Source organism: Perissodus microlepis, chromosome 15 (assembly GCF_051167445.1).
Source record: "Perissodus microlepis isolate ML-2025 ecotype Zambia chromosome 15, ASM5116744v1, whole genome shotgun sequence".
NCBI lineage: Eukaryota > Metazoa > Chordata > Actinopteri > Cichliformes > Cichlidae > Perissodus > Perissodus microlepis.
In genome coordinates, this window is record NC_140475.1 from 12,957,214 (window position 1) to 12,983,728 (window position 26,515).

Consider the following 26,515-nt stretch of genomic DNA (forward strand, 5'->3'; position numbering starts at 1 on the left):
GAGACTGACAGCGTGGGAAGCGGTAGACGTGTAAACAGAAAAGTAGCCGAACACCCAGGAACCCAGACATTCCTTAATGAACTTACACATAAGCTTGATTACAAGAAAGCTGTCTGAATGTCTGCTACATAATGCATTGAGAATAATCACGTAAAAATATAGTCTAGTGCATCAGCTTCATGTTATGACTAGTTATGTGTGTCTGTGTGTATTGTAGTAGAAGCTGTCAGGAAGTCCTCTCATCATTAGGCCCTCTGGCTCGGTTTGGTTCTGTGGTCACGGGTTCCCCCCAGAGACAAACTTCTTCAGTTACCCAAGGACAGCCTTCAGACATAAAAACAATACCACAGTGGGAGAAAGAGAGAGTGAGCATTGAGGGTGGGACTGGAGGTGGTAAATGGTGAATGTTTGAAGCCAGTGGAGAGTGAGTGGGAGAGGAAGAGAGCAGATGGAAGCTGAGTGGTGGTGAGAGATTTTAAGAGCCAGGGATATAGAGCAGAGACAATAGGACAGAAAGGGACAGAGTCATGCAGATGGAGGAAGTCCCCTTATAAAAGGTTTCCTGTCTCACTGAGCTTCCCTACTTCTGATGGCTTTTCACTGTGGCCTGCTTGACACCAATTAAACTTAGTCTGGGACTAAGTGACCCCCACCCACCCACGGTGGACACAGGAGACAGACGGCCATGCACTTTGATGGCTTTGGGCTGCATAAGACGGCTTCCTATGTCAGAACACAAACACACTAAACATGCAGACAGCCACCAGCCAGATATTTTTAGATCTTCTGACACTTAAACTTGAACTGAAAACAGAATTTTTCTTTGTTTACATAAAAACTACACTGGAAAAAAAAAAACTCTCAAGGAACAATTAAATCACACAATGGATCATGATGAATGAAATATTCAAGTTACCAACAAGAATTGTGTAATATGTTAAGAACCAAATAACACAAGAACAATCAGTGGAAACCAAAATAATCAACCCTTTTCGGATTGGATTTAAAATCATATCAATAATTAACACTTAAAAGTGAAATCTCAGATTGATCCGGCTTGTGTCATAATACAGCCAAGTCCTTCTTATGGCTCCCACGTGCCTGTATGCATTCCTAACATCGTCTGGGCATGTTCCTGATGAGACAGCAGATGGTGTCCTGGGGGATCTTCTCCCAGACCTGGATTAAAGGAATGAATGAGCATTTTGACAGTCTGTAGTGCTCTTTGGGAGCATGACATGCACTAGTCCCAGAGGTTCTCCATTGGAATCAGGTCTGGGGAACATGAGGGCCAGTCAGTGGCATTACAGCCTTTGTTACTGATGGCATAACACTCACTAGAGTCTTTCTTCTCTACTACATGTGCGTAGTATGAACCTGCTCTGATCTGTGAAGAGAACTGATGAATCCCATTCAAGCTGCATGGAGCTGGTCTCTGAGGAGAGGTCCCACTAAAAGGATATCAGGCCCTTATGATACCCTTATGGTCCCTGTTTCTGAATATTTAGTCAGAAACACACACATGAGTAGTTCTCTTCCTGTTCCTCCTCACAGAAGGGAGCAGATACTGATCCCACTGCTGGGTTGATACCCTTCTACAGCTTGTCAAAGTTTATAACACAGCCTATCTTCTGTTATCTTGTCTACACTCTTGAGACTGTGCTGAGAGACACAGCAAACTTTCTTGTGACATCGTATAACGATTGTGCCATCCTGTAGAAGCTGAACTACCTGTGAAACCTGAATGGGCTGCCATCTCATGCTACCAGTAGTGAAAACAAAAACGAACAAAAAGCAAAACTCTTCCCAGAGGAATAAGGGGAGAGCAATGGTCAGAAGCCACTACATGCAAAACTATTCCCTTTTGGAGAGGTTCTCATGTTGTTGGCTCTCTAGTGCACTTGTTATCACTGCCATTTGCGCCAAAGCAGGTGAAGTCGAGTTCCAATCGCTTATGCTTTCTATCTGGACAAACTGGGTTCCTTGTAGTTTAACTGACTTTGTGTTAAAGTGTGATGCTCATGTGATCAAATTATTTAGACCAGTATATAAAGTGACAGCAGATGCACATTTTATCATTGACAAATTGATGTTTAAAGTTCTTTTTAAAGTTCTTTTCAGACATTTTAATATTAAACCTTTGGAGCTTTACATGCCAGTGTTTCATTAACATTTGAGGGTTGGAGAATTTCCACTGAATTTAGCACTGGTCTCTAAAGCAAACTGTATGTTTTTTTTTCTTTTTGGCTGGGGGTGGGGGTTTACCACATGAATTAGCCTTTACGTCTAAAACAAGACCACTCCAATCAGTTTCAGAATATAACCTAACACGCCGATACTCCTGCAGCAGAACAATTGCCAGCTTTGCAATTTGCGATTGAATTCAGGAAAGAATTCTCTATTTGTGAGAGCCTGAAGAACCAGAAGGGTTTTGGGATAAAGTGTAAAGCATTGCGGAGGAAGATTAGAGAATGGGTGGAGGCCGGGTGAAGGCTGGTTGTAGGCAGGGGTTAGACGAACTGAACACTGGGCCCAAATCCCGGACACAGCATGGCACGCTCCAGGCTTCATCCAGCCCCTCTTCAAAGAACTCTGAAATCTCTCCAGAGCCACTCAGACAAATTACAGTAATAAACAACAAGTCACCCCACCACAACACATACACACCTCCCAGGGGGAAAACTAACAGGCAGGATCCCGTTGCCCTGGCGACTGAACCCTGACCAGCCCGCCCTGCTGCTGCCCGTCTGTTTCCAACTTTGTTTGTTTATTTGTTTACTCAAAGACACCAGAGACAGCGGCAGCAAGGAAGGTTATCGTCACAGAGCTTAGATCGAGAGGAACTGGAAAAAATGGAGAACCTCTAATTACATGTGATTTTGTGGGGCTAGAGTATTTGATTAGGAAAGATAAGCTGGACTGTGAGTGGGCTCTAATGACTGACTGGCCTACGGGAAATCTGGGTGTGCTTTGTTCATTTGTCTTCTTACTGTAAGTCACAAGTATCTATAAAAGCTGTAATTGTATCCTCATTTTACACAGCCTGCATAAAGATTAAAGAAAAACCCTTTGTTCTCTCTCATGTCTGTTTTCAAACAAAAGTCCATCTTGATGCTAAGAGATATCTGAAAGCACCTCAGGTACACACTGACTCATTCCACCTAGCTACTGGTAAGTATTTTCCAAGAGCCCTGTTTTGGAACTGATCAGTGACTCTTATCTGCTTTTGCAATTTGTCAATAAGAGCCTGTTAACTTGTGTTTTGATAGGGGAGGAGGCTAAAACACATTCTGCGTGTCATCATCCCCACCCATTTTTGTCAGCAGTAAAACCTTGAAATGTATCAAAAGATAAAGAAATGTACCACTCATGTACTTGTCCACAGGTAGAAGTCTTTACCATGCCTCCAAGGCCGACAGCACTCAGAAGGTGTGGAATTTGACAGTAACTCACAGCCTTCTACTGTAGCTCACATTCACATGGAAGCGCTAACAGAAAACCTATGAAGGCTCAGGAGAAGAGTGGGCGATCAATCACAGCTCTCTTCTTTTATCTGGTTTAGCTAAGAGGAAAGCCAGATAAACAAGGTCAATCTCCGTGTGACATTTAAGCCTCACTGGAGATCCACCAGACACCCAGGTGACAGAGGGAGAACAAGATGCACAGGCGGAGAAGGGCAAGGCCGGATAGGCTGAAAGGCGCAGATCTTAAACGTAAATGTTTAAGTTCAGGAGCTGAGAGGGTGTGTACCTCCCAGAGCTTCTCTCGGGCTTATCAATCACTCTGATATCAGACAGTCATGGAAGGAATGTCAACAGCACTAACCTCTAACCCCATGTGTGAAGGCATTACAGTGGAGCACTGACCCCCAGGCAGCACTGCTCTAATGGAGATTTTATGGATGGTGTTTCACTTTATAGAGACTCAGAGCCTTACAGGGCGGCTCTGGGAGCCAGATGTGTTATATGGACAAAGTGGGTCAATTACTTGAGAATGAAAGAGCACTGGAATGCTTTTCTCAGGTAAAGGCACTAATATGTCAGTTAAATTTTACTCAAAGCAAAGAAGAATACTCACATAAAACAGCAAGTCGGTCTCCCACAAAACACATTTTCATTCGGCTAATTTGCCTGTTGTGTTCACTGTAACAAATTACCGTAAAAATACAGGAAATGTTTAACAGTAATGTGCCGCTGTTTGTGAATATACAGTCATGTGGGGGGAAAAAAGGTTTTCACAGAATACTGTGCAGTCCTGTGAAAAACTAAGTGCAACATTACTGCTTCCACAGGCGGACCGTGCAGTGCACAAAGAAACTCTAAAACACATCTCAGACTTTACTGGAATCATTTAGTAAGTTAAATGTCAAAGTTTATTATGGTAAAGTTAGTTTATTTTTAAAACTATGGCATCTATGACTTTTTTTGTAAAGGTTACCAGGCGAAAGCCTCTTCTCAGTAAACACACAAAGTAGAATTTGTAAAGTTGCATCTGACAAGCCATCTGGTCCAATGTTCTTTGAACAGATGAAAGCCCACAGTGGAGCCGTGTGGCCATAATGCACAGTACTTCATTTGGAGAAAACCAAATTTAACATATGAGCGCAAACACCTCATGAAAAATGTCAAGACCGGTGGTGGTGGGGTGATGATTTGGGTTTGTTTTACAGCCAAATGATCCGGGAACCTTGTAGACACCGCGAACTCCTCTGCATACCCAAAGAGTCAAATGTGAAGCCATCTGTCTGACAACTAAACTCAGCTGAAATTTACCTCTCTTAAGAGAGCTGTACACACATGAATACCCACAAAAATCAATAGACTTAGGTAATCTTTTAAAGAAGAGAGGGCAATGATTCAACCTCAATGATGCAAGATTCTGATAAAGCCATCCAGGAGGTAAATAGTTTCTTTTTCATGACTGTTTTCAGATATTGCAAATACTGACACATTTTATAAAAAATATTAGCAGCAAGCTACACTACATGATTTGTATAATTTATTATAGTTGTAATGGCTGTATCCGATTTTATTTTATATCACACTTTGATTGTTGCGAATGATGTCATTTCCACTGTTTGTTTGACCAAGAACAATGTGAACGTCGGAACGGGCCACAGTGACCGAGTGTCCTGTAGCAATTTATGACATCCCTCGAGTGTTCATCTTCAGGGTCATTGTTAAATTGTTGAATACAGCAGATTCACCATACCTATGCTGTGCAAGGAAGTTGAGAAATTAAGGAAGCTGATATGTTGTCTGTCATAGTTTAAGAAAAAATGCTTGTAATCTAATGGAATAATTGCCTTTACAACTTGACTTTTTCATATACAACAACAAGCAACATTTTTATACATATACACAAGACAATAATAATAAGAACAATAAGGAAGCTCTGAAAAACTATGAAGGTTATGGTGATAGTGATCAAAGTAATGACGTCAGATGTAGTCATTACTGTGAGAACTCCAACAGCTGTGAAGACGGTGTAGATAAGCGGAGACTAGACTGATCAACGACATTCTGGTCTCATTACTCTTCCATTAGTCAAATTTCAGTTTAACCCATAGGGTGCATTAGACTATTTCCTGGGTCAAGACAAAGGAAAGAGTCTAATGTACATTGTTTCTGTGAAAACACCTGTCCCAGTTCAAATCCCTGAACCATAGAAAAGTGACTAATTCGCTTCATACTGACTTAATTGACAGGAGGTGACGAAAAGCGGGGCATCTTAATACGACTGTAACAGTATTTCCAGATTATTTTTTGTTTCTGCAGATCTTTTTTCAACAACTTCTTCTTCTGGGTTTTGGGTGACAAAGATTAAGAGAACCAAAAAGCAAGTATGGGATTAAAAAAAATGTACATTTTAAATTAATTGTTCCAACTCTGTGTGGAAACACTCTTGGGAAAACAAGAAAGAAACAGAGAGACACAGACAGAAAGTGAAGACAGTGAAAGGAATGATGGTGCAAGACGGAGAGTTAGTGCAAGAGAGCGAGATAAAGGGACAAGAAAAAGGCACAGAGAATGAGAGAGAAGAGAGATCAAATGTCAAGTCCACTGTGGTCCATTTTGCCCGGAGACAGCTGCAGCCACAACTGACAAATCCAGAGGGGCCCCCTTCCTCTATAGGCACCGGGAAAGCACCGGGAATTATCAAGCGTCTCAGCTCTCTCCGCTCCTTAGGGAAGCTTGCTCTCACTCTCTCCCTCCCTGTCTCGCTCTTTAGTTAAAGGAGAAGAGGGTCATGGCCAGTCCCACTTTCAGAGCCTCCACTGATACCCCTGCTCCGCATTAGTTCAGCCAGCTCCCCGGGAATCCTAAAAGAGGGTAAATCCTGAAGATTCAGGGGGCACGGTTCTCTCCCACCCTCCCATGCTTCCTTCTTCTACTTCCATATGTTCTCTCATAATGATTTGTATGCGCGTGTTAAAGGAATGTGGAAGTAAGAGGTGGGGGAAAGTGTGAACAGCTGTGATGAACTGTCGTCTGGGGCATGATAATATACCCATGTCATTAAGGCTGGACATTGCTACAGCTTACATCTGTATGTGCGTTTAGGTAGCTTTTAAAACAAGTAGTTCAAAGGAGGCCACAGCTTGGCGATACCCGCTGCGTCCGTTAAATAAGGAGAATAAAATGAAAGTGAAATTAATACAACCTACTGCCAGAGAGAAAGAAAAAAAAGCAGCGGATATTGGTGTATTAAAAAGGGGTAATCGGGTGTGTGTGCTGGGAGGAGGAAGGGGGAGGGAGGAGCAGTAGCTACAAGGGTGAGAAAGGTAGGAGGTTTTGATGTTTGGAAAAGGAGTGCAGCAGGGGAGCACATCATAATGTATCTATTGAAGTTCAGAGCTCTGTGTTGGATACAGTACATCTGTACCCCATTTCCCTCTTTTCCCCCAGCTGTGCACTCTCACGTGTACAGGAACAATGAGATCCAGGACCATAAATTCCCTCATTCTGTCTCTCGCTCCGCATAAGTCTCCCCTAGCATCCATGTTTTGCGCTTTTAATCTCTTCCGCTATCCTTTTCCTTCTCTCTTCCGCACCAACAATGACACTCCTATTTTATCCCTTCCTCTCTTTTTGATTTAATGCAGGTGTTGCAAGCTCTTACTGTTAAATTTAACGTCTGCCTCAGATTGCTGAGTTGGCTGCAGCCACTCCTCTCAGGCACAGCTCTGCAAAAAGCTTGAATTAATTGATTTCCTCTCAGTAAGAGGGGTCACGTCTTCTGCTCTGGTTCCTGACATCCCTTACTCTTCCCTCCCCTCACACTCCCCATCTCCTCACCGCCTGACTCTCAGTGTACCATTCTCCCCCCAGTCCCTAAACCCCTACGACCACTCTGCAATGCAGGAGAATGGAAGTATCAGTTGGCCCCGTCAGGTCCACTGGGGTCTGTGTGCGCGGTAAATGAAATATGGTAGCTGTCGCATTAGGAAATCCATTGAAGTTAATGAGGGCCGGTGTTCTGTGCGGAGCCACATCTGCTGCTGGTTAGGCGCCAACAGACCCCCATCCAGACATTACTATTGGGACCGTGGTGGAGATCAGAGGGATGGGGGTTGATACAGATGGGGAAACTGGACCTGGGGTATTGAGTGGTATTGGCCAGCGGTTGGCTTGGGATAGTGGCTGAATGGCTGAGAGGCCGTGACCTCCAGGTTACTTGTCTGGGTGGCTGGATTGAGCATCGAGTAATGGATACTACATTGTTATCAGAGTGATCAGCTGGCTAAGCTGTAGCAAAACCACGGAAATAGCCATTCCACACCCAACATACAATGTCAAGCCCCCCACAGGTGTGACTTTCTCAGAGTATATGATATTTCACTGCCTACAATTATATAAGCTGGGTTGTTACATTGAAGGTTAAGCAATAAAACAACTAAACTGTCTTACATTATTGCCTGGTAATGAGCTGTGAAGCAGCTCTTAGTCATTTGTTACTGTGGGATATTGCAGGTTAATGGAGCATAATTTTGACAACAACAAAATCTTGAGTCATCCCTTGTTTCTTCACATTTTGCTTCCAAGGAGCCAGACTTTTTAAATTAATTTTTAAGTGGTCTTTAGCTATAGTTTTCCGGGCAATCTGGAGGTCATAGTAGTTTTTCTATGGACAATGAATGGTTTTTCACTCATTTTCAGTCCAGCCCTTGTTCCTGACCATTTCCAAGAAATGTTTTTTTAGTTTGTTAAGTTTCTTTATTAAGCTACTAAACATTGACCTGAGCCATTCAAGCTTAAAAGACACCAAATTCATTGGAATGAACCATTGGTGTGTCTAGAAAAATTGTATCTAAAATTGTATCTATAGCTTTGTAGCAGCCTGACAAAAACACATACTTTGTTCGCATTTTTTTAGTTGAATCTGTAAAACATCTCAAAGATAAGAGTTTGACAGACCTGTCAAAAACATTTCATATCTCGGTATTGTGTGCCCTTAAAATATCTGAGGAAACGTTAACAAGTGGAAGACAAAAAAAGAAGTGGCATGCCTAACAAACTATCTACAGCACATGAAACTATCTGATATCCATGTCCTCAAGAAATAGGGAGAAAATCCAGCAAACATCAGACACAGGACCTTAATAATGCTGTTCACCGAATTATCATCAGAAATGGTCTCAGTGGGAGGGTGGCTGTCACAAAGTGATTCTTAAGGAAGGCAAACAGGGAAAAAGATCCAGGTATGCTAAATTACACAAGAACTGGACTGAAAATCGGCAGCCACAGATCTTATAGAATGATTATAGAGTGAGTAAAACATACCTGGATAGAAAAACACACAATGGAACACTATGAGTCATGGACTGGCCTCCCCAGCGCTCAGATCTCAGCATTATTAAAGCACTGTAGGATCATCTCAACAAAAAACAGAACAAAAGTCAGTCTACATCCAAAAAAGAGCTTTAAATCTCCTTCAAGAAACATGCAGAAGTATTCCTGAAGACTACTTGAAGAAATTACAAGAAATGTAGCCAGGCTCAGCTGAAGAAAATAAGGTAGTCATAACAAATATTGACTTTCAAGCTTGTTAGAAGACTGCTTTATATACGGTATTTCGATAAATTTTTGTACACGCTTCAATAAAATACCCCACTTATTTTATTTTCATACTTCTTTGCTATTGTTATTGTTTAAAAAATTCTCAAATATGGACTAAACAATGTATTTATCATTCTATTACCCATTTTCCTAGTAAACTATAAAGAAATGTGGGACTTCTTGAGACTTTTGCAGGGACGCTACACAACAATCAAAGTCTTTACCATGAATTTTAGGATTTATCATACAATCACAATGTACAGCAGCTGACCTGCACCCTTAGGTGTGTGGCCTAAAAAGAGAGATAATGACAACCAAACAATAAAGACGAGATAAGTAAACCTAATGTGACAGAGCTGTCCGCTGCTTAAACAGTAGTCACAGAGCTCAAAGAACAGAGTTTTGTCAAGGAGTGACAGACGCGGCAGGGTCAAAAGTTTAATGATAGCGTGTGTGTGAAACATGGTGAATGGGCAGTGTATTGACACGCAGACAAACGGTTCAAAGCTGCCTTGAATGGCCGGTCACAGCTCTTTAAGATCAAACTTTGAGTGCCCGACTGATGGGTTTGGGGTTGCCAGTTCAGACGAGGCCTCGAGACTGTGGAATCTGCTCTTTTCTAGAGGATTTTTTTGTTATCAGGTCAAATATTTGCTAATTAGTTTTACTTTACCTGCTCAAAGATCCAGATGGTAGAGGGTTTACTGTATCAGATCAAAGAGTATTTGGTTTTCGCTCACAGAGTTGACATTTAACCACTCATTCAGTTCTCCAAATAGTTGAATTAAAAAAATGCAAATATTGCTTCACAGTGTTATGTTTTAACATGAGCAGAGATGAAGAGCATGGAGACCTTTGATGTATTTAATATGTATTTACTTACGGCATGTTTTTTACTGCAAAAACACCAATCGAAATACTAGAATCAGACTCCACATACATAAATTGTGTTTTATGTATGCAAATTTGTGATTGATTGATAAAACTGACCTGACATCGCCTAAAGAAAATGACTGAATAGTGATTAAAAAGGGGGTGCATAGTTTATCTCTGGCTATAACAATCAGCAGAAGAATGAAGGTGAAGAAATGGTCTCTTAACCCCTTGTCAAATCACAAAATAACCCACCCATCGTCAGCCATAGCAGGGGGTCAGTACATGCACTGAGGTGTCAGCTCATTTGTCAGCTACAGTTCAGTTCGGGGAGCATCTTCCCTGTGCCATCATCCATCTTTGCTGTGAATTCTGTGTGTGTGTGTCGGTGGTGTGTGTATGTTTCACGCCATTTGTCAATAGTTCAGAGTGCATCTTCACTCATTCATCTTCAGCAAGCATCTTAAGTGTGCATTCTTTGTGTCCATTAGTGCTCGCCGTGCATAATGGATGAATGGGTTGGGGTCTGTCTTCTTGCCTCAAACTAAATGTACAACTTTCCACAATAGTGTTAAAACAGCCCTTTGATCCGCGAACATCAATGTACACAAACGCTAACTGCTCTAGTTTTATATCACTGGTATCAGCGATATAACATTGATTTTGATATATGAAATCCTGTCACTGAAAGGGAGGGAAATCGAAAACTTCGATGCCTCTTGAACACCGGTTCCAAGTTTTCCAAAGCATCAGAGTTGTACGCGTCTATGCTTATCAGTTCCTTTATCGGTGCCTGTGGCTGCTGCGATTGCATACTTATTGCAAATCAGCAATGTCATACACGTGTATCATGGTAGTGAGGACAAAGCATTGCTTCACAAAGAAAGATTATAACAGTGCTAGTTGCAATGGCTGTAACACGATTATTTCATATGCATGCTTGAGCTCCACTGTGCATGATGACATATGTACAAAACTTAACAGAAGAAGGCTCTTTATACACTGAGCTGCCAAATACACGCTCCTACACCAAAAGTCGACTTTTTCTTAGTGTAAAGTCTGTAAACATGCAGTTAGATGTTAACTTTTATTGCACACTTATACATTTGTTTTATTCAATTGGAAAAAATACTTTTTTCTTAGAGCTTTTTAGAACTTTGTTGTTGAGGACATTTATCTTGAGTCTGCTTTAACCTTAGCAAACAGGGTTAGCCATGTTACCTCACAAGACCTTATATAAATCACTTATTTGTTTGTTAACCTTATTGACCCAGGGCCTCGCAGTGTAGAGCTTGGCTGGGTTTTGTTCTAAATCCTTTGGTTCCCTCCCACATACAAAAGACCAGCATTAAAGGGATGCTGAAGAAAGAAAGACTCTGTGTCTGTCTTTTAGTCTGTGTTTTCATGTATAATACATTGGCAATGCATGAGAAATTATAAGGTCCAGAATGTCATAATCTAAAGCAGTGTGGTGCGTCTGGGAATCGGTGATTATGTGCCTCGGCAGCTCTCTCTCTCTATTTATATCAACAGCCTTTCAGCTGCTGCTAGATATGAGTGAAAAAAACGGATCTGACTGCTACCCAGTCCTGTGAATCTGTGTTCTGCCTGCATACTTGGTGTTAGATCAAGGTGAATCAGGCATGAGCAAGGGAATGAGCTAAGTAAAGTAAGACTGTGTTGGTGTGTGTGTGTGTGTGTGTGTACACTCTCAGCCCTCATTAGTAAACACCAGCCTTGCATTCACAGTATGAACACACCATTTCTCCCCTTCCCCTTGCTCTCGGCCCCCTTTAAACTAAATGAGGTTAATAAACTCAAGACTTTACTACCATCACCAACGCCATCCCTCCGCCACCTCCTAACTCCTTCTTCCTTCATCTCTACCTCCACCTCTCCCTGCACTCCTGAGCCAGCACTCCTCCACCTCCCTTTTTCCTCCTAAGCCTCCCTCCCTCTTTTATCTCAGCTGAAATGCTTTCTTCCTCTTTTCCTCACCTCTTTTTTATTGTCATTGTTGCGAGGCAAAAGCTCTGGGATTTCCTCCCTCTTTTTCCCAGGACAGAGCTGCAATTACAGCTCAGGAGAGAAGAAGACCAGCTGTGCAGGGGAACCGAACTGAGAGCTGCATACAGGTGTAGCAAGAAGACAAAGTGCGCCTCCCAGAGGGAAGGAAGTCAAACTGCTAATATTTCCGCCCCAGTAAGTTTTCCTCACTTCAAAGCAGAAGCACGCTTTGAGTCAGCGCTCATGACTGTTTTAAAAAAGTACAAGGGCAGGGTTATCATGACCAGAGAGGAAGAAAACTCGTCATGAGGAATATTATTCTGTTATGACCTGGTTCGCGTCCTCAGCAATAAACCACAAGTGAGTACAAGCTAGCTTTGGCAAGAACAAACAGTAATACCAACAAAATGTAAAGAATGCACCAAAGAGCCTTGGGTGCTCCTACCTCGGACTGCATGTTGACAGTGACATCCTAAAAGCAGAAAACACTCAAGATATTGCTGAAAAGGGCACACAACCAACCAAGGTCAAACTCAAGACAGCTGCGTCCTGCATGCATAGACAGGAATGCTGTTCAGGTTGGCAAAAATATCATATGTCAATTCATAAGTGAGTGAATGGCTGTGAAGCATGTATTGTTCATGCTGCTGTTTGAGTTGTTTTCCCTTTCATCTTTATGTTTCTATCCTCAGGACATAAAATCAATGAAGTACAAGTTATACTCCCCGTTTTATTTTCCTGACTTATCATGCCTTCAAAATATTTCGAGTCATGCCAAAAATTATTAGTGTTTTTAAAGAAATGTGTGATTATTTGATATCTGGGGCTGTCTCCAAACAAAAAGTTTAAGTGTTATTTTCAGCTCAGTTCTGGCCACGGTGTTCCTCTGATCATATGACTGAGGGGGACTTTAGTCTGCGGTGTGAAGCTGGAAAACTTTCCTCAGTTTTACTGTTGTGGCCCAGAATGAACCAATAGTACGTTTCTTGTGACTCTCATTATTAATCACGACTTCAAGCCGTCACTAGCATTCCAGGACAATATGATCCTTTTGAAGAAATCTTGAGATGTGTTCACGTATGTGCTTAATTTTTTTCCCGGAAAAACCTTAAGCACATACTCTAAGTATAAAAAATAGCTAGATGTTGGGAGTGTAACTATTGACATTTGCAGAATGGTCCTCAATAAAGTATTTTCAGCAGCCACTTTGTTAGACAGATCTTTTTAGCAGCACGTTGGACCCTTTCTGCCTTCTGAGCTGCCGTAATTCTTTGTGTCACAGATTCAACAAGCTGCTGGAAACATTCCTCAGGGATCTTGGTTTATGTTGACGTGATAGCATCACACAGTTGCAGCAGATTTGATGGCTTCAGGAATCTTCCAGTCCAACAAAATCTCAAAGCTGCTCTATTGGATTCATATCTGTTGACTATATTCAAGAAACCACTTTGAGATGATTTGAGCAAGTTACCCTGTTAGAAGCAGCCATCAGAAGATGGGTAAACTAAAAGGATGGACACGGTCAACAACAACACTCGAGTAGGATGTGGCCTAGTAACAAAGCTCACTAGGAGCCCAAATATCCCCCGGACCGTTTCACCAAGAGCACCTGCTCATATGTTTTTCCAACCTTTTATTGTCCAGTTTTGGTGATCCTGTGTGAACTGCAGCCTTTTTAGTTTCCTGTTCTTAGGCAAATCCAATTTCTGATGCTTTGGTCTTCGGATGCTTTAGCCCATCTGCTTCAAGGCTCAACGTGTTGTGCACTTGAAGCTTTTCTTCATGCCCTAGTTGGAATGAGTAGTTATTTTAGTTACTGTTGCCTTCCTATCAGTTTGAAGCAGTCCAGCCATTTTCCTGTGACCTCTGGCATCAGTGATGCATTTATGCCCTGAGAACTGTTGCTCACGGGATATTTTCTGTTTCAGACCATCCTCTGTAAACCCTAGAGATAATTGTGTGGGAAAATCCCAGGAGATCACTATACACCACATTCAAAGTTTACTTTGAATTTCCTTTCTTTCCCATTCTGTTTGAACTACTCATACTCAGTTTGAACTTCAACATGTTTACATGCCTAAATGCATTGTTAATACTTAATCAGTCATTGCCAGCACAGACAATATTTGTATCAGTGGGATCCAGTCATCAGTAGTAAAGGGTCTCTGTGTGACATTTATGGACAAAAAGAAAAATGTAATCCCCCGAGATGAGAAATTTTATATATTTGCCATCTGACAAGTAGTTCCGATGAAACAGATTGGCCACTGAAATTTCTGATTCCATTCTCCTCCTGCGCTGTATCATCATCCTTCTCCTGGCATTAAATGAATAATCCTAAAACTACGGTCCAACACCTTCCATTTGATGGACGCTTTTATCCAAACACTTGTGGGATGAGATACTTGGCCCCAACTGGAAGTGAACCCTTGACCCCAGTAGCACTGCCAGATCCACTCCACACAGGATCACACTATTAAAAAGACTTTGATATGTGCCTGTTCAGCTTCAGCTATCAGCTGCTTGCAATGTAATGTTTCCTAACAGCTGTCACACTGTCAGATTGTCTGTGTGTGTGTGTGCGTAACAAAGAGAGTGATGGCAGCAAGAGCACATGTCAGTCCCGTGGGACAGTCGGAGAGGAGCAGACGGTTGTGTCGTTTCACTGGAAACATATGGTGAAACTCAAGTGTGTAATTTACCTAGGACTATGGGTGGCCCCAAGGAGCACATACACACATGTGTAAGCACACATGCACACAGTGAGAGGGTGTAATTTACCTGGGGCCTATGGGTGGCCCAGTATCCCATTGCACTTGTCATACACACAGACAGCTCAAACACAGTTCACACACGCTGACAGAGATAGAGAGACTGAAACTAATTTCCCCAGGCCTGCAGACAGGAGAATAAGAAATCACACGATGACAGAGATGTTAAGAGATCAGCACTCTGATCCAGTAGAGTGAGACTGTGCTATATTGGCCCAGTGGAAGACATTACCTCAAAATCTCAATCTGTGGGAGTTGCTGCACACCCTCACATCCTCTCCAATTCATCAACCTGCCTGCTTTTCAAGAGCTATCCCAACTTAGAGAGAAAAAGAGATGAAGGTCATGGGAGTACCAGGGAAAGGGAGGAAGACAGATTAGAAGAGCATGTCCCTCCCTGCATTCCTACAGTGTGGTGTGTGGCACTGTAACTATCATCAGGCCTCCATCCTTTGCAGTTGGATGTTATTGAGGGGGTGAGGTTATGTCTCCTCAAACCCTTATGCCACACCTCAATTTCACAGCAACCGTGAATGGAGTGTATCTAGTTTCAGCATGAGGATTGACAGACAGGTTGCCCCAGACATTTACAGTTGGCACTGTTTAGAGCGTCTGTCTGTTAGGGAGGGCTGGTATGATAGCCTGTCTGCAAGTTACTGTATGTGTCTGTGTGTGTGAGCAAGACACAGAGACAGAGAGAGAGAAAAAAACCTGGTGTTTGATCTTCTTTCCCAGCCAAAGGGCTTCAACTGCACTCCAGGTGCAGCAGTCAACCTGAGGGCAGGGGAGGCACATACAGTTTAAATCACACACACATACGCACACCGGCAACGTTTCCCTAGAGCAGTAACATGGACTGTGTAACTTTGTGGTTTACCAGTTCAGTGGTGTCGCCGTGGAATGCTCCTAAAGACTCGGTAATGTGCTGCAACATAAACATTTCTGTTGCCGCCTCCACATGGGAACTTCAGCCTCAAAGAGAAATACCGAAAATGGTGAAAGGGCCTGCAGGTTCAGTAGGTAGCATAATGACGACACGCAGGACAGGCTCTCAGTCAACTGTATACAGAAGCACATGGAGTTGGTTTTCTTTGCTGCAGGTCACATCTAATTAGGCAGAGAATAAATTAGCCGGAGTAAACACAGTGTGTACAACACTGCACCGATGTGGAAACCTATTTGTTCAACAGGTGCAGAAGATTTGGCAATTCGACTAAAACAGTTACAAAACCATTAACTTTAGCAGATACCCTGTGAATTGCTGTATATCACAGTTAAAGGCTTTCTTCCACTCCATGACCCTAAATGTAACACGAGTCCTCACTCCCTTTATTCCGCTCTATCTCCACACAGGGAATCTGTGTGGTCCATAATGAGCTCAGCAAACATCTGCTACTCCTGTATTAGAGACCATTTTCTCCACATCTCATCCTGTAATATGGAGAAATTAGAGTGCAGGGACTCATTGAGCATGTTTATACACACACACACACACACACACACGCACACACACACTCACAGTGAGCAGACATAACATAAGGAGTCCAAGAGTTTTTATACTACCCAACTGACGCTCTAACATACCATCTCAACACCACAATTTTCCATCCACAACAGTAAAACACTACCGGGTGTCTTTGGTGTGTGTGCTCCTTGAATACCAAGGTTCTGGGTTACGGCTGCCAGGTTTAGCCCATAAACCCCTTAGAACATGAACGGATGGAAAAATCGACCCCAAAAAACATCTCAGTTAACCTGCTTGTTTGGAATGGTCCTGTCATCATTAGTTTAAATAAAACATTATTTGTTTATTTAGCACGGCAGGGGTTTCTCCTCAAAACAGTGCAGGAGTTATGTAACTGCTAACGGGAGGTGACTTGAGTAGAGAAACACCGCCACCTGGTGTCACAACTCAAAACAAAGAACACAGACCATAACAAGGCAATGAAATTCAGTTGTGACGCTTGCAGGATTAATTAGCTTTATTACAGACGACACTTCATCACATACTGTGAATGTCACAGCTAAAATCAGTGACACTGGAAGAACTCCTCAGCAGACTGATACGCAGACATGAAGAAGACAATGCTTTTACAAATAGAACATCAATATCCATATTCCCTTCTTGTCAGATAAAGAGGTGTGGCTGTTGTAAACGGCGTTGGAATAAGACTTGATTCGTTCCACATCCATGACCGCCTCATCTTCCAATTTTGAAATGTCTGCACTGATGGTAAAAAGAAAAAAAGTTGTTTGTTTCACTTGCTCATCTCCTGCTGGACTTCTTTGATGATTTGCTCCTCCAGTTTGGATGTGTCGTACTCTTTTAGCATGTCATACTCCAGCCACGGCTGTGCCCACTTCTGGGCATGCTCCATCTGTTCTGGGGTCAGGGAGAGGTCGAAGCGGATGCCCTGGATGTTGAACTTAGGCCGTTCCCAGCGTTTAGACCATGGCTTTGGACGCATCCTTACCTTGATCTGGAGGACAGATAAAAACAAGTAATTGTTTTTGGTTCAAAATGCTGCAGTTTTATTCTTGCATCTTAGGTCTGTTAAATAAATAGACTGAACTGGACTGGGCTCAACACTTATCAAATCCCACACATTTGGCATATTTATTTCAGCACTGCTACAAATAAGACCTGTAGTAATATCGGTAATGATAAATGAAGGTTCATCAAAAATATTTAAAAAACATTTGAGTGTATTAGATGAGTTTGCTTTGGAAAAGCCCAACTTGATCCAGCTGTTTCAGTTCACCTTTAAGTTCTCTCACCTTGTTGACAGTCACCTCTCCAGTAGGTGAGAAAGGCACTGGCTTCATTTCGGGGTCCACAGTGCTATACTCGGGCAGAGCGTCTCTCAGGTACATCAGATTATCGTCTAGTCTTTTCTCCAGCTTCAGCACCTCAATCTTCTGAATACGAGGGTTGTACAGCTCATAGCAGATCTCCACACCTAGGTCAAAAAAACAGGCGTACATTATTAAAACATGGGTTATCCCTGATCACCTGGCTAAAGAAGGTGTTGCTTATCTGCAACACCTTCTTTATAGATTTACAACCCAAAGAATAACGCAAAAGCCATCCTAGGCACTCCAAATAAAACCCTGAACATCTTCAGCTCATCCTCTTAACTTTTTATTAGTATCTCAAATCACAGCAGGTCTCAATATCTATCTTGTAAACCTTCCTTTTAAGTCTCACTGCTAAAAAGTGAGACTAAAAAGGAACTCATATCCACCCTGCTTGCACTCTCTTCTTCATCCCTCTTGTCTGTTGCTTTGGCTGTTTGACCCTAGGTATTTAAACTCATCTATCCTCACTATCTCTCTACCTCACCTTTCCACCAGTCTCCCTCTCATTCACATGCGTATTTTGTCTTGATTCTACAGATTTTCATTCCTCTTCTCTTCCACCTGCTCTTTACTCTTACTACAAATCATAATGTCGTCTGCGAACAACACAGTTCACAGAGATTCTGCCTAATCTCATCTCTCAACAATCCGTGATATAATCCCAGAACACCGCTGTCTTCCTGTCCTTGTGCATGTCCTGGACCATGCTCACATACTTCTCTGCTGCTCCTAATTTCCTCATGCAGTACCACAGATCCTCTGCATTCAGAAGACATTTCTTACAAAACAAACAAACCTCACCTTGGTTATTAATGATGTTCCTCAGGACAAATGTGGCCCCCAGCCCTTTTCCTCCTCTCTGGATGCAGATGCCAACGAAGCGGTTGCTTTTCCCACTGGCATTTGGATCAGCCATAATCACAGCTAGAATACTACCTGAAACCAACAAAAGAGTTATAAATCTCTACATTCAGGTCAAAATATTCAAATGTCTCAACATGCAGTGGTACTACACCTGACAGTTTAGGTTCTTACCAACATAAAATTCAGGAATGTTGAGCACTTTTCTTCTGCGAATCATGTCTTTCCTCTCAATAGAAAACTTTAAAGGATCTGTTCTCTGTCTAGGAGGGATAAACTCTGGGCTCAAGAACCTAAGGAAAGAGGAGCAGGGGGGACATGTTACAAAAAAAAGTCTTATTTACGCCCTCATACACACTTTACACAATGCCACTGAAATTTTCAGGTGTCTGCTCTGCAAATGAGCCTCATACTTTCGGAGAGATGCCACAGTCTGTGTCTTGTCTACAATGACAGGTTTCGATGGAGGGACGAATTTCGGCGATTCGCTGTCATTCCCAGCAGCACGAAGACACGGAGATGTAGACAGAAACCCTGAAATCGAGAAGAAACTAAGACCGTCTTGTTTCTCGTCAGTTAGTTGTAAACATAAGGGTTACGCATGTTATTTTCTGGAGAGCTTGTTTCTAGCGTTAGCTCCGTTAGCTCAGAGTGGACACAAGTACGGCGCGTCCAACGATATGTCAGGAAAATACACAGTTATATGATAATACAGAAGATTTAAAAAAAAAAAGTAAATCCATTTACTTACGCTCATTTTGGAGCTGCAAGTTTCGCAGTAACCTCAGTGAGATTATAAATCTGTCCAGCCTTTTAGTGCAGGCTGCCATGATTGACCTTCTGTTGTCGCGTGTGAGACTGTACGGAAGCCGTGTGGGTCAAACGTACTTGAAACGCGAATTCTCCAAGCTGTAATGCGGCAAGTTGCCCACAAGATGGTGAAACTGTTCCTTCATTTGATATCGGTTGGTCCTGACGTGCAATAATAATAATAATAATAATAATAATAATATGTTCTGAGATGGTGACGACATTATTAAGGCGCTAAGTGCTTTACGTGCTGACAGTTAGCTTTCTAGCTATTTCAGTTTTTGCTTAAGTAAAACTTTAGCAATAGCAAAATGTGTCCAAAATAGCATGGCACAGGGCACACCGTACTGATAAAAATCCCACCTCAGTTATTTTATATAGAAGAGCAGTGGTTAAAAATAATAATAATTAAGTCAGAAGTATGTAGCATTTGTATGGTCTTTCTCGTTATGTTGGAGCTTCTTGTAACAGGTATAACCTATAGGCTGTCGCTATAGTCTGTTATTACTCTGTTTTAAATCGTATTTTATCAGATTGGTCGTTGTAGCTGTCAGATTACGAAAGTAGACGAAAGTAGATATAAAGTGGAAAATAGATATAATATACATAAGTAACATAGACACCTCTGTCAATTAGGACTCAAACATTGCACATTTAAGAAGAAGGAAAAAGACTTCCTAAGCTAACTCTGGCTCTTTGAGACCATGCAGGGGAGCGTCGATCCCGCAGGTGGTGGCCATCCTACACAACACGCAGTTGGAAGTGTAGTCAGAGAGCTGTGTACGGCTCCAGTTTTGAGTAATCCCAGTCTCAGTCTCACAGCAGTGTGGTGGGAGGCTGAGGAGAAGGCTAGAGACATGGACGCGCACATCTCCTGAATTCATCTCACAGTCTGAACCTCGATGTTTCCGCTGCTGCTGATGCTGCTGGACTTCCTAATGATTCGGAGACAATTTAAAAACGCGAGGCTTCAAGGATGTTCTTCTCAGATGGGACTCTCTCAGCCGTCAGTTTTACGCTCCTCTTGGGAATAACGTGTCTGACCGTCCTCTGCGATCTCACCGTGGGCTCTCCAGACCTTTCAGGTTGTGATTTTGTTATTTGTTTTGCAATACACACGAAATACAATCTTGTTTTCTAGACTTTAGAAAGCGGCACGTTCTTTTCTTAGAACTTGCTTTTATACTGCGTGACTGCACTTGCGCTCATTTGAAACTTGAGCGTGTTGTGTGCAGAGTTTATTTTTGCCCCCTTGGGAAATGAAACACATCACGAATAACTGCTGAGCACGACTGCCACTATAACTGATTTCAGTGCTGTTTCGCATCAAATTCTCCTCTCGGGACGACCCGTGCCTGTGGCGTGCTGCAGCATGCACACTCAAATGTTTGCGCAAACCCACTATAGGGCACGACTTAAACATGCGGAAAACACCCTTATGCTTATCTTTAAGGCCTATTCTGACACAGTTTGACCCACATAAGGCACTTCAAACAGGTTCCCTTTTACTAAACCGATCCGACTGTATGGATTAGTCTGGAGGCTGGTTTATCAGCACAGCATAAACTTGCTACACACACACCCCACTGATGATGCAGTTGAGATAAATGGAATAATGGTTAATGTGTTACTGAATGGGAACTGTGGTCTAGGCCAGATGCTGCCCTTCTTTATAGATTTACAACCCAAAGAATAAAGCAAAAGCCGACTACAGAGGAAATTTTATGGCTTTTCTGTATTTCATATAAGCTGCAGTCAGCTTCAAAGGTAAAAGTGAATATCAGTGCTTAGACCTCAGGACAGAGTCAGAATTTATACATAAGCCAGTGTGATGGAGGCTGTAAGCCTTTGTGTCTGCTCCTAAAAGGTAGTATATTACTGAATTAAATTATTCTGTGTTGCATTAGTCTGTTGAGCTCTGCTGGGCCCAAGGCAAGCCTGCAGGTTTTGTTTATGGTGCTATAAAACAGAAAGGGAGCTTTGTGATGGTGTTAATTGGCCTCTAATGGGTCTAATGATTGGAATCAGCAGACTAACGCTACGGGGAAAGGTGCTAAAGAGCAGATGCATGTAACGCGTCCCCCGTGTATGATTCTGTGTGCATGTGTCCATGTTGCTGCCTAATTAGCTGTGAAAGACCCTGGTCTAGTGAAGGCTGTTAACAAGCTTTCATTTCTGTAATTAACATGTACACACATACATGTGGTGGATGTTAATTTTGTCACAAGTAATAAGACTTGAACGGATTACATGGTGGTTAATCAGCCAGCAAGTAAAAACCAAACAAGCAGCTGATTCCATCTCGAGTTCTGCTGCAGGCTTACACACAATTATGCAAACATAAACGAAAAGCATGTCTGGCGGGAGTTCATTTGCTGAACTCTCAACTTTGGTGCAAATTCACTTCCTCTTGATTCTGAAACCTGTAATTCCTCTGCCCCCAGTGAGACCACTGACCTCTGATCAGTTGTTAGACTCTGCCCCGTAGAGTCATCGTTGCTGACTCCCCAGATGCACAGAAATGCTGACCAGTCTTTCCTGTGGATACGATGAGAAAGAGACTTTTTTCAGAATACCTCGGTGACAAAGAAAACCTTCAAGCCTCACATTTTTGACTAGCTGGATTGTTCTTGGACACCGTGCAGACCTTTTTGATTGACAGGTGCTGCCACCCTGCAGGGTGACAGAAGTTTTGATCTACCATCTGTCAATCAGACCTTTATCAGTCAAATGGTTGAACCAATGATGGTGAGCAATCTGCTCACTTCAGTGGACCTCTGTCTCTGCTTTTAATGAATCTTTTCAAGTGACCATTTGTGGCAGTAGAAGTTTATTTCATTTGCATTTGAATTTGTTGTTAACAACTAAATGTAGCCATAGTTTCATATTTCATCAATGGCATCGAGAGCACTGGTGAAATGGAGGAACAAAAACTATGTTGGTGGGTTATTTAATTCTTCTTCTGCCCTGTAATCATTTTCTATTACAGTACAGCAATCTGAGCAGCTAATTAGAGGCACAGAGTGAGCCATGCAACACTTAAGAGCCTATAGGCTAACAATGGTGTCAGCCTAGCTACTTTATCTAAATTGAAAGTTCACAGAATTCACTGTAAAACCTTGTCTCCCCATCTTTGTTCACACTATGGACTGAGCACTCAGCTTGTAATGTAACATCTAACTGCCAAGCCTCTCTTTCCAAAAACGCTTTCTTTGTGCAAATACTAACCACAGTCGTTTTAGTGCCCATTTTCTGGAACCTGAGGACCACATGATTACTGGCTGTTATTTCTGTGTTTCTGTCTCGGTGCCATTACCAGCTGACGTAGGACAGATTATCATTTCTGTCACCACATAGTTGTGATGCTAAAGGAAAGTGATGAATGCCAGGCTGTTTGGAAAAAGGTCAAAACAATAACAGGAATAAAGCTTTTGCTGCAGCCGTGCCTTTTGGCCTGACGGTTGCTCGCTTTATCTGTAAGCATTTCCAGCAAAACACTCGCATACAATAGCGTATGCTTCTTTTAACTGCAGAATGTTCTAGAGCCGCTACCATTGTTAATGAGATTTTACTGATGATGTTGCCAAAGAGTTACAGTCAAGCCACTTTCTTTCTCTTTTTATGTCTTAACCCCCCACCCAGGCATCCCTTATTTAACCTTACTCAAAGGGAAGTGAGGCTGTTGAGGGGCCAAAGGGTCAACTGAGGTCATCCTATAGTAACCATCAGTGTGTGGTTAGAGGGACCTGCCATCCATCTTGTGCTTTGTTCCCCTGTCGAACCTCACCTCACATGTTTTTCAAAGATGAGCAAGGTAGCGAGAAAGTCACCGCAGCACTGTGTTTTTGGGTCATTTTAAAGGGTCATTTCTGGCTTGTGTGATCCATTCGACTTGCATTTAAGGCTTTTAACTGGGACTCTAACTGTGATGTCGACTTTTAAGTTTGTAAAATAACAAATGCCTTATTTGACAAGGAGAAAAGAGCAGCCTCTCTTATTAATACATAATTAAAATTGACATTGTAGGCCTACGATCAGTGTGTTGATGTCGTGCGTAAAGCCTGTGGCGCTCAATGCATTTTAGGTGAGAGATTAGCTGAGGACTTTTCTATAGCCAAGTGCTTTAAGCTTCATGTAACTGCAGCCAGCACAGACACACAAATCCAGTGCTGTTAAACTGTTGGTAAGTCTTGGTATGGCTAGCCCTAACCCCAGCTCTGCATACACACTGAAAGCCAATCAAGGTCCCTTAATTCTTAATCTGCTTTGATTTTTTTTAATGGTCCTGGATATGGGTGGCATACTGAACCCCATGCTCTCCTCTCCAAGCCCCTTCCCCCTCTCCATAGGCTCATCATACCTTCACCACCACCGCTTCTCCTCCCCGCCTCTTTGCTGCCTCTACTCCTCCCTAGGGCTTGCCTGATCACTGTTTCTGTGTCTGCTTGTGTGCCAGGTGAGCTCTGTCTAAACAAATCCTGCCTCCCACTTGTTTTGTCTACTGCGGTGGAGGCAGGCGGCTAGGCGGACAGCAAGGACCTGGCATAAGGCCGCTTTTCTCTGGAGCTGAACAGCGAGAGGTTACACGTCTCTTCAGAAGAATGGTTTCTGTGAACGATTTTCCCAAAGGAGTGACTCGAGTACAGGGAGCTCACACACACAAAAGTTTAAACTAAAGTCCTCTCTTGATTCCATCTTTTAAATCCACTTATATGCTGAGTGGTTGAATAAGGATATGACTGGGTTTATAGCACGTTATCACATCTGAATGATGCTTTGAGTCTGCTTATAGGATCCAAATCCTTTTTCAATCTTTTAAAATCACAAGCAAACATTCAAAACTAAAGCTGGTTGTTTTACATTTAGTTTAGGTCCTGACGCAGCTCTGACACAGAAAATATGTTCATATATGAGAAGCATAAAATGTTGGCTGCAAATCGACATATACCACAGTCACAGTTTTAGGAAATAGGAAACTAAGGTGGGTGCAGAAAGCTTGGGGATATAATGTAGATAACTTCTGCCCCTGTGTGCATTTATGCAGAGTGCGTGGGGTGTGTGTGTAATTTAAGATGGAAGTCTGGCCTGGCACAACATGGATGTGATGAAAGACATGACCTACCATGTAAGTTCCTCCCCCGGGATACAATCAGTACATAAACAAACACACACATAAGGCAGAGCTTGACATCACACAGGGGAACAACAAAGTGGAGCTGGAGATGAGAGATGGATGTTTACAACAGGAAGCAAATCTTCTCCTCCGCTAATTTAAGACTGGCATGAGGAAATTAAATTTTACCACATCGCAGTGCAACAAACTGAGAAAACTCTGTTATGTTTTGCTGTGGCTGTGATTAAAAGTGGCTTGTTGAGATGTAAATAAGATTTTAAGCTTTTCTTTTTGCATAAATCAAATTCCTTATCAGCTTTTTTTTAAAACCCACAATCCCCTGAAGGTGTTTTCAAATGAAAAGAAAAGACAAAGCAATGAATTAAAATAAAGTGCTGACATGATTAATGTTTCTATGTGTGCTCACAGGACAAATAGCCTTAAAGGTGAGCTTTGCGTTAGTCAAGTAGTGGCATATGGGCTCATTAACATGATCCAGTAAAAATGAGTTATTGTGTCATTGCCAAAAGATGCATTGGAAGCGATCGTATCCTGAGTGAGGTAATGTGTAATAAATGTTTTGGCACCTTTTGAGGTAATATTATGCTAAATTAAGTAGAGGATGGAGTGTTAGTAATGTTGTGGTACCACCCAAAGAACAGACACACAGTAAGCTGCCATCATCAAGCTAGCTATTTTACAGTCAGTTTTTTCTGGTGTATCATATGCACACGTAAGACACCTTCCATCTGACCTTTGGTTTGGATGAAGTTGTATTTTTGAAGTGTGTTTAAAGTTGTATTTTGTAGATTGTAGAATGCTTATTCTAGTTTGAGTGTTATGAAATGTGGAGTTTCAATCGTGTCTTAATGTGTGCTCTTCCACGCCTTACCTGCTTGCCTTGATTCAAATAAGCTCAGGTGCATTTGTCTTTTTTAGCTTGTTTTATCTGGGCTAGAGCCATAGGTGTTATATGAACTCTTGCTAGGGTCATCTGGTGTAGGACAACTTGAGATGGCGGCTTTCTTAAAACAGATGTGACCCTACCTTTGTAGTGAGTGGTCACACGGTATTTCCTTAATAATATTAAAATACTTTTTCACCCTATTCCTATTAGTTTATCTTTATTGCTAATTTTTAAAGTATAGCCTCAGTACCTTTATAGACTTGCATTCCTGTCTATTAATCTTGAGACAACTTGTCATATCTGAATAATCATCCTGATTGTTTTGTTTGCAACAGTGATGACGGCATTCTCACCAGGTCTGACTAGAATTAATGATTGCATTTATTTCTGGGCAACCTTTTTTCTTTTACACAGCAGTAGCACACAATGACATTTTATCTCAGTAATCTGTTTAAAATTTTCACTTGTAGAAAAACATTTGTTTATTATGAATTTTTGCTATTCCAAATTCAGACCAGACATGTGTCTGAGCCTACATGATGTCATATTTGATGGTGAATGAGGACCTTAAATGCAGACTTGCAGGCAGACAGGGATCAAATGAAAACAACCTTTTATTGAAGGTGAAATTGTAATCTTACAAAGTGCAGTAAAATAACAAACCCCATGTGAAAACACAAGAAAGCGAGGGAGACACTGGGAGCTCAGAAACAACGGGACTACAGGAACCACAGAAAACAGTAACCACCGTAAAAAGTATCGAGAACAGTACAGGTACCAGTATGACCTGATAAAGAACTGAGACAAACTGAAGGAATAAATACCTCGACATCTTGGGAACTGCACATATGTAAGCTAAATCTGGATAATGAGACATTTGAAGTGAACTAAGAACAAGGCACAAGGGCACACAACTACAAAAAAAATACAGGAAGAAACTAAACAGGAAGACTTAGCAATACATGGGGAACACAGGGGAGGCAGGGTATACTGAAATAAAGAATATTATAAATACAATGGTAACTGGAACAAATGGCACATGGCTGAAAACAAAATAAATGAAATAAGAATGAAACTGAAGACAATTAATAATCAGCAGAACTTAGGAAACCAAAAACACAAAACACTGACTCATGACATGTGAAGGAGTGAAGCTTATTCAGCAGCACAGCGGTGCACACACACAAAAACAGAGAACATATTGGGGGATTTTAGAATTCAGAACTATAGTTTTCCTTTGCTAGAGTTGACACTG

At 42.0% G+C, this 26,515-nt stretch overlaps 2 protein-coding genes across 2 annotated transcripts in view; one reads left to right on the forward strand and one right to left on the reverse strand.

The window, feature by feature from the left end:
- Positions 1-16,674: 16,674 nt before the first annotated feature.
- mrpl19 (mitochondrial ribosomal protein L19) lies at positions 16,675-19,298 on the reverse strand. The gene is made up of 6 exons (XM_084952941.1): positions 19,182-19,298; positions 18,844-18,964; positions 18,605-18,723; positions 18,371-18,505; positions 17,489-17,670; positions 16,675-17,190 (listed from the first exon to the last, which is right to left on the reverse strand). The coding sequence occupies exons 1-6, from the start codon at positions 19,258-19,260 to the stop codon at positions 16,969-16,971; spliced, it is 858 nt and encodes a 285-aa protein (XP_084809067.1). The 5' UTR covers positions 19,261-19,298; the 3' UTR covers positions 16,675-16,968.
- Positions 19,299-19,892: 594 nt separating this feature from the next.
- Positions 19,893-26,515, forward strand: part of eva1aa (eva-1 homolog A, regulator of programmed cell death a) — a 76,005-nt gene continuing 69,382 nt past the window's right edge. The window contains exon 1 of the mRNA XM_084952940.1: positions 19,893-20,325. Coding sequence (XP_084809066.1) covers positions 20,217-20,325 — 109 coding nt within the window. The 5' untranslated portion in view covers positions 19,893-20,216. The remainder of the gene's footprint in view (positions 20,326-26,515) is intronic.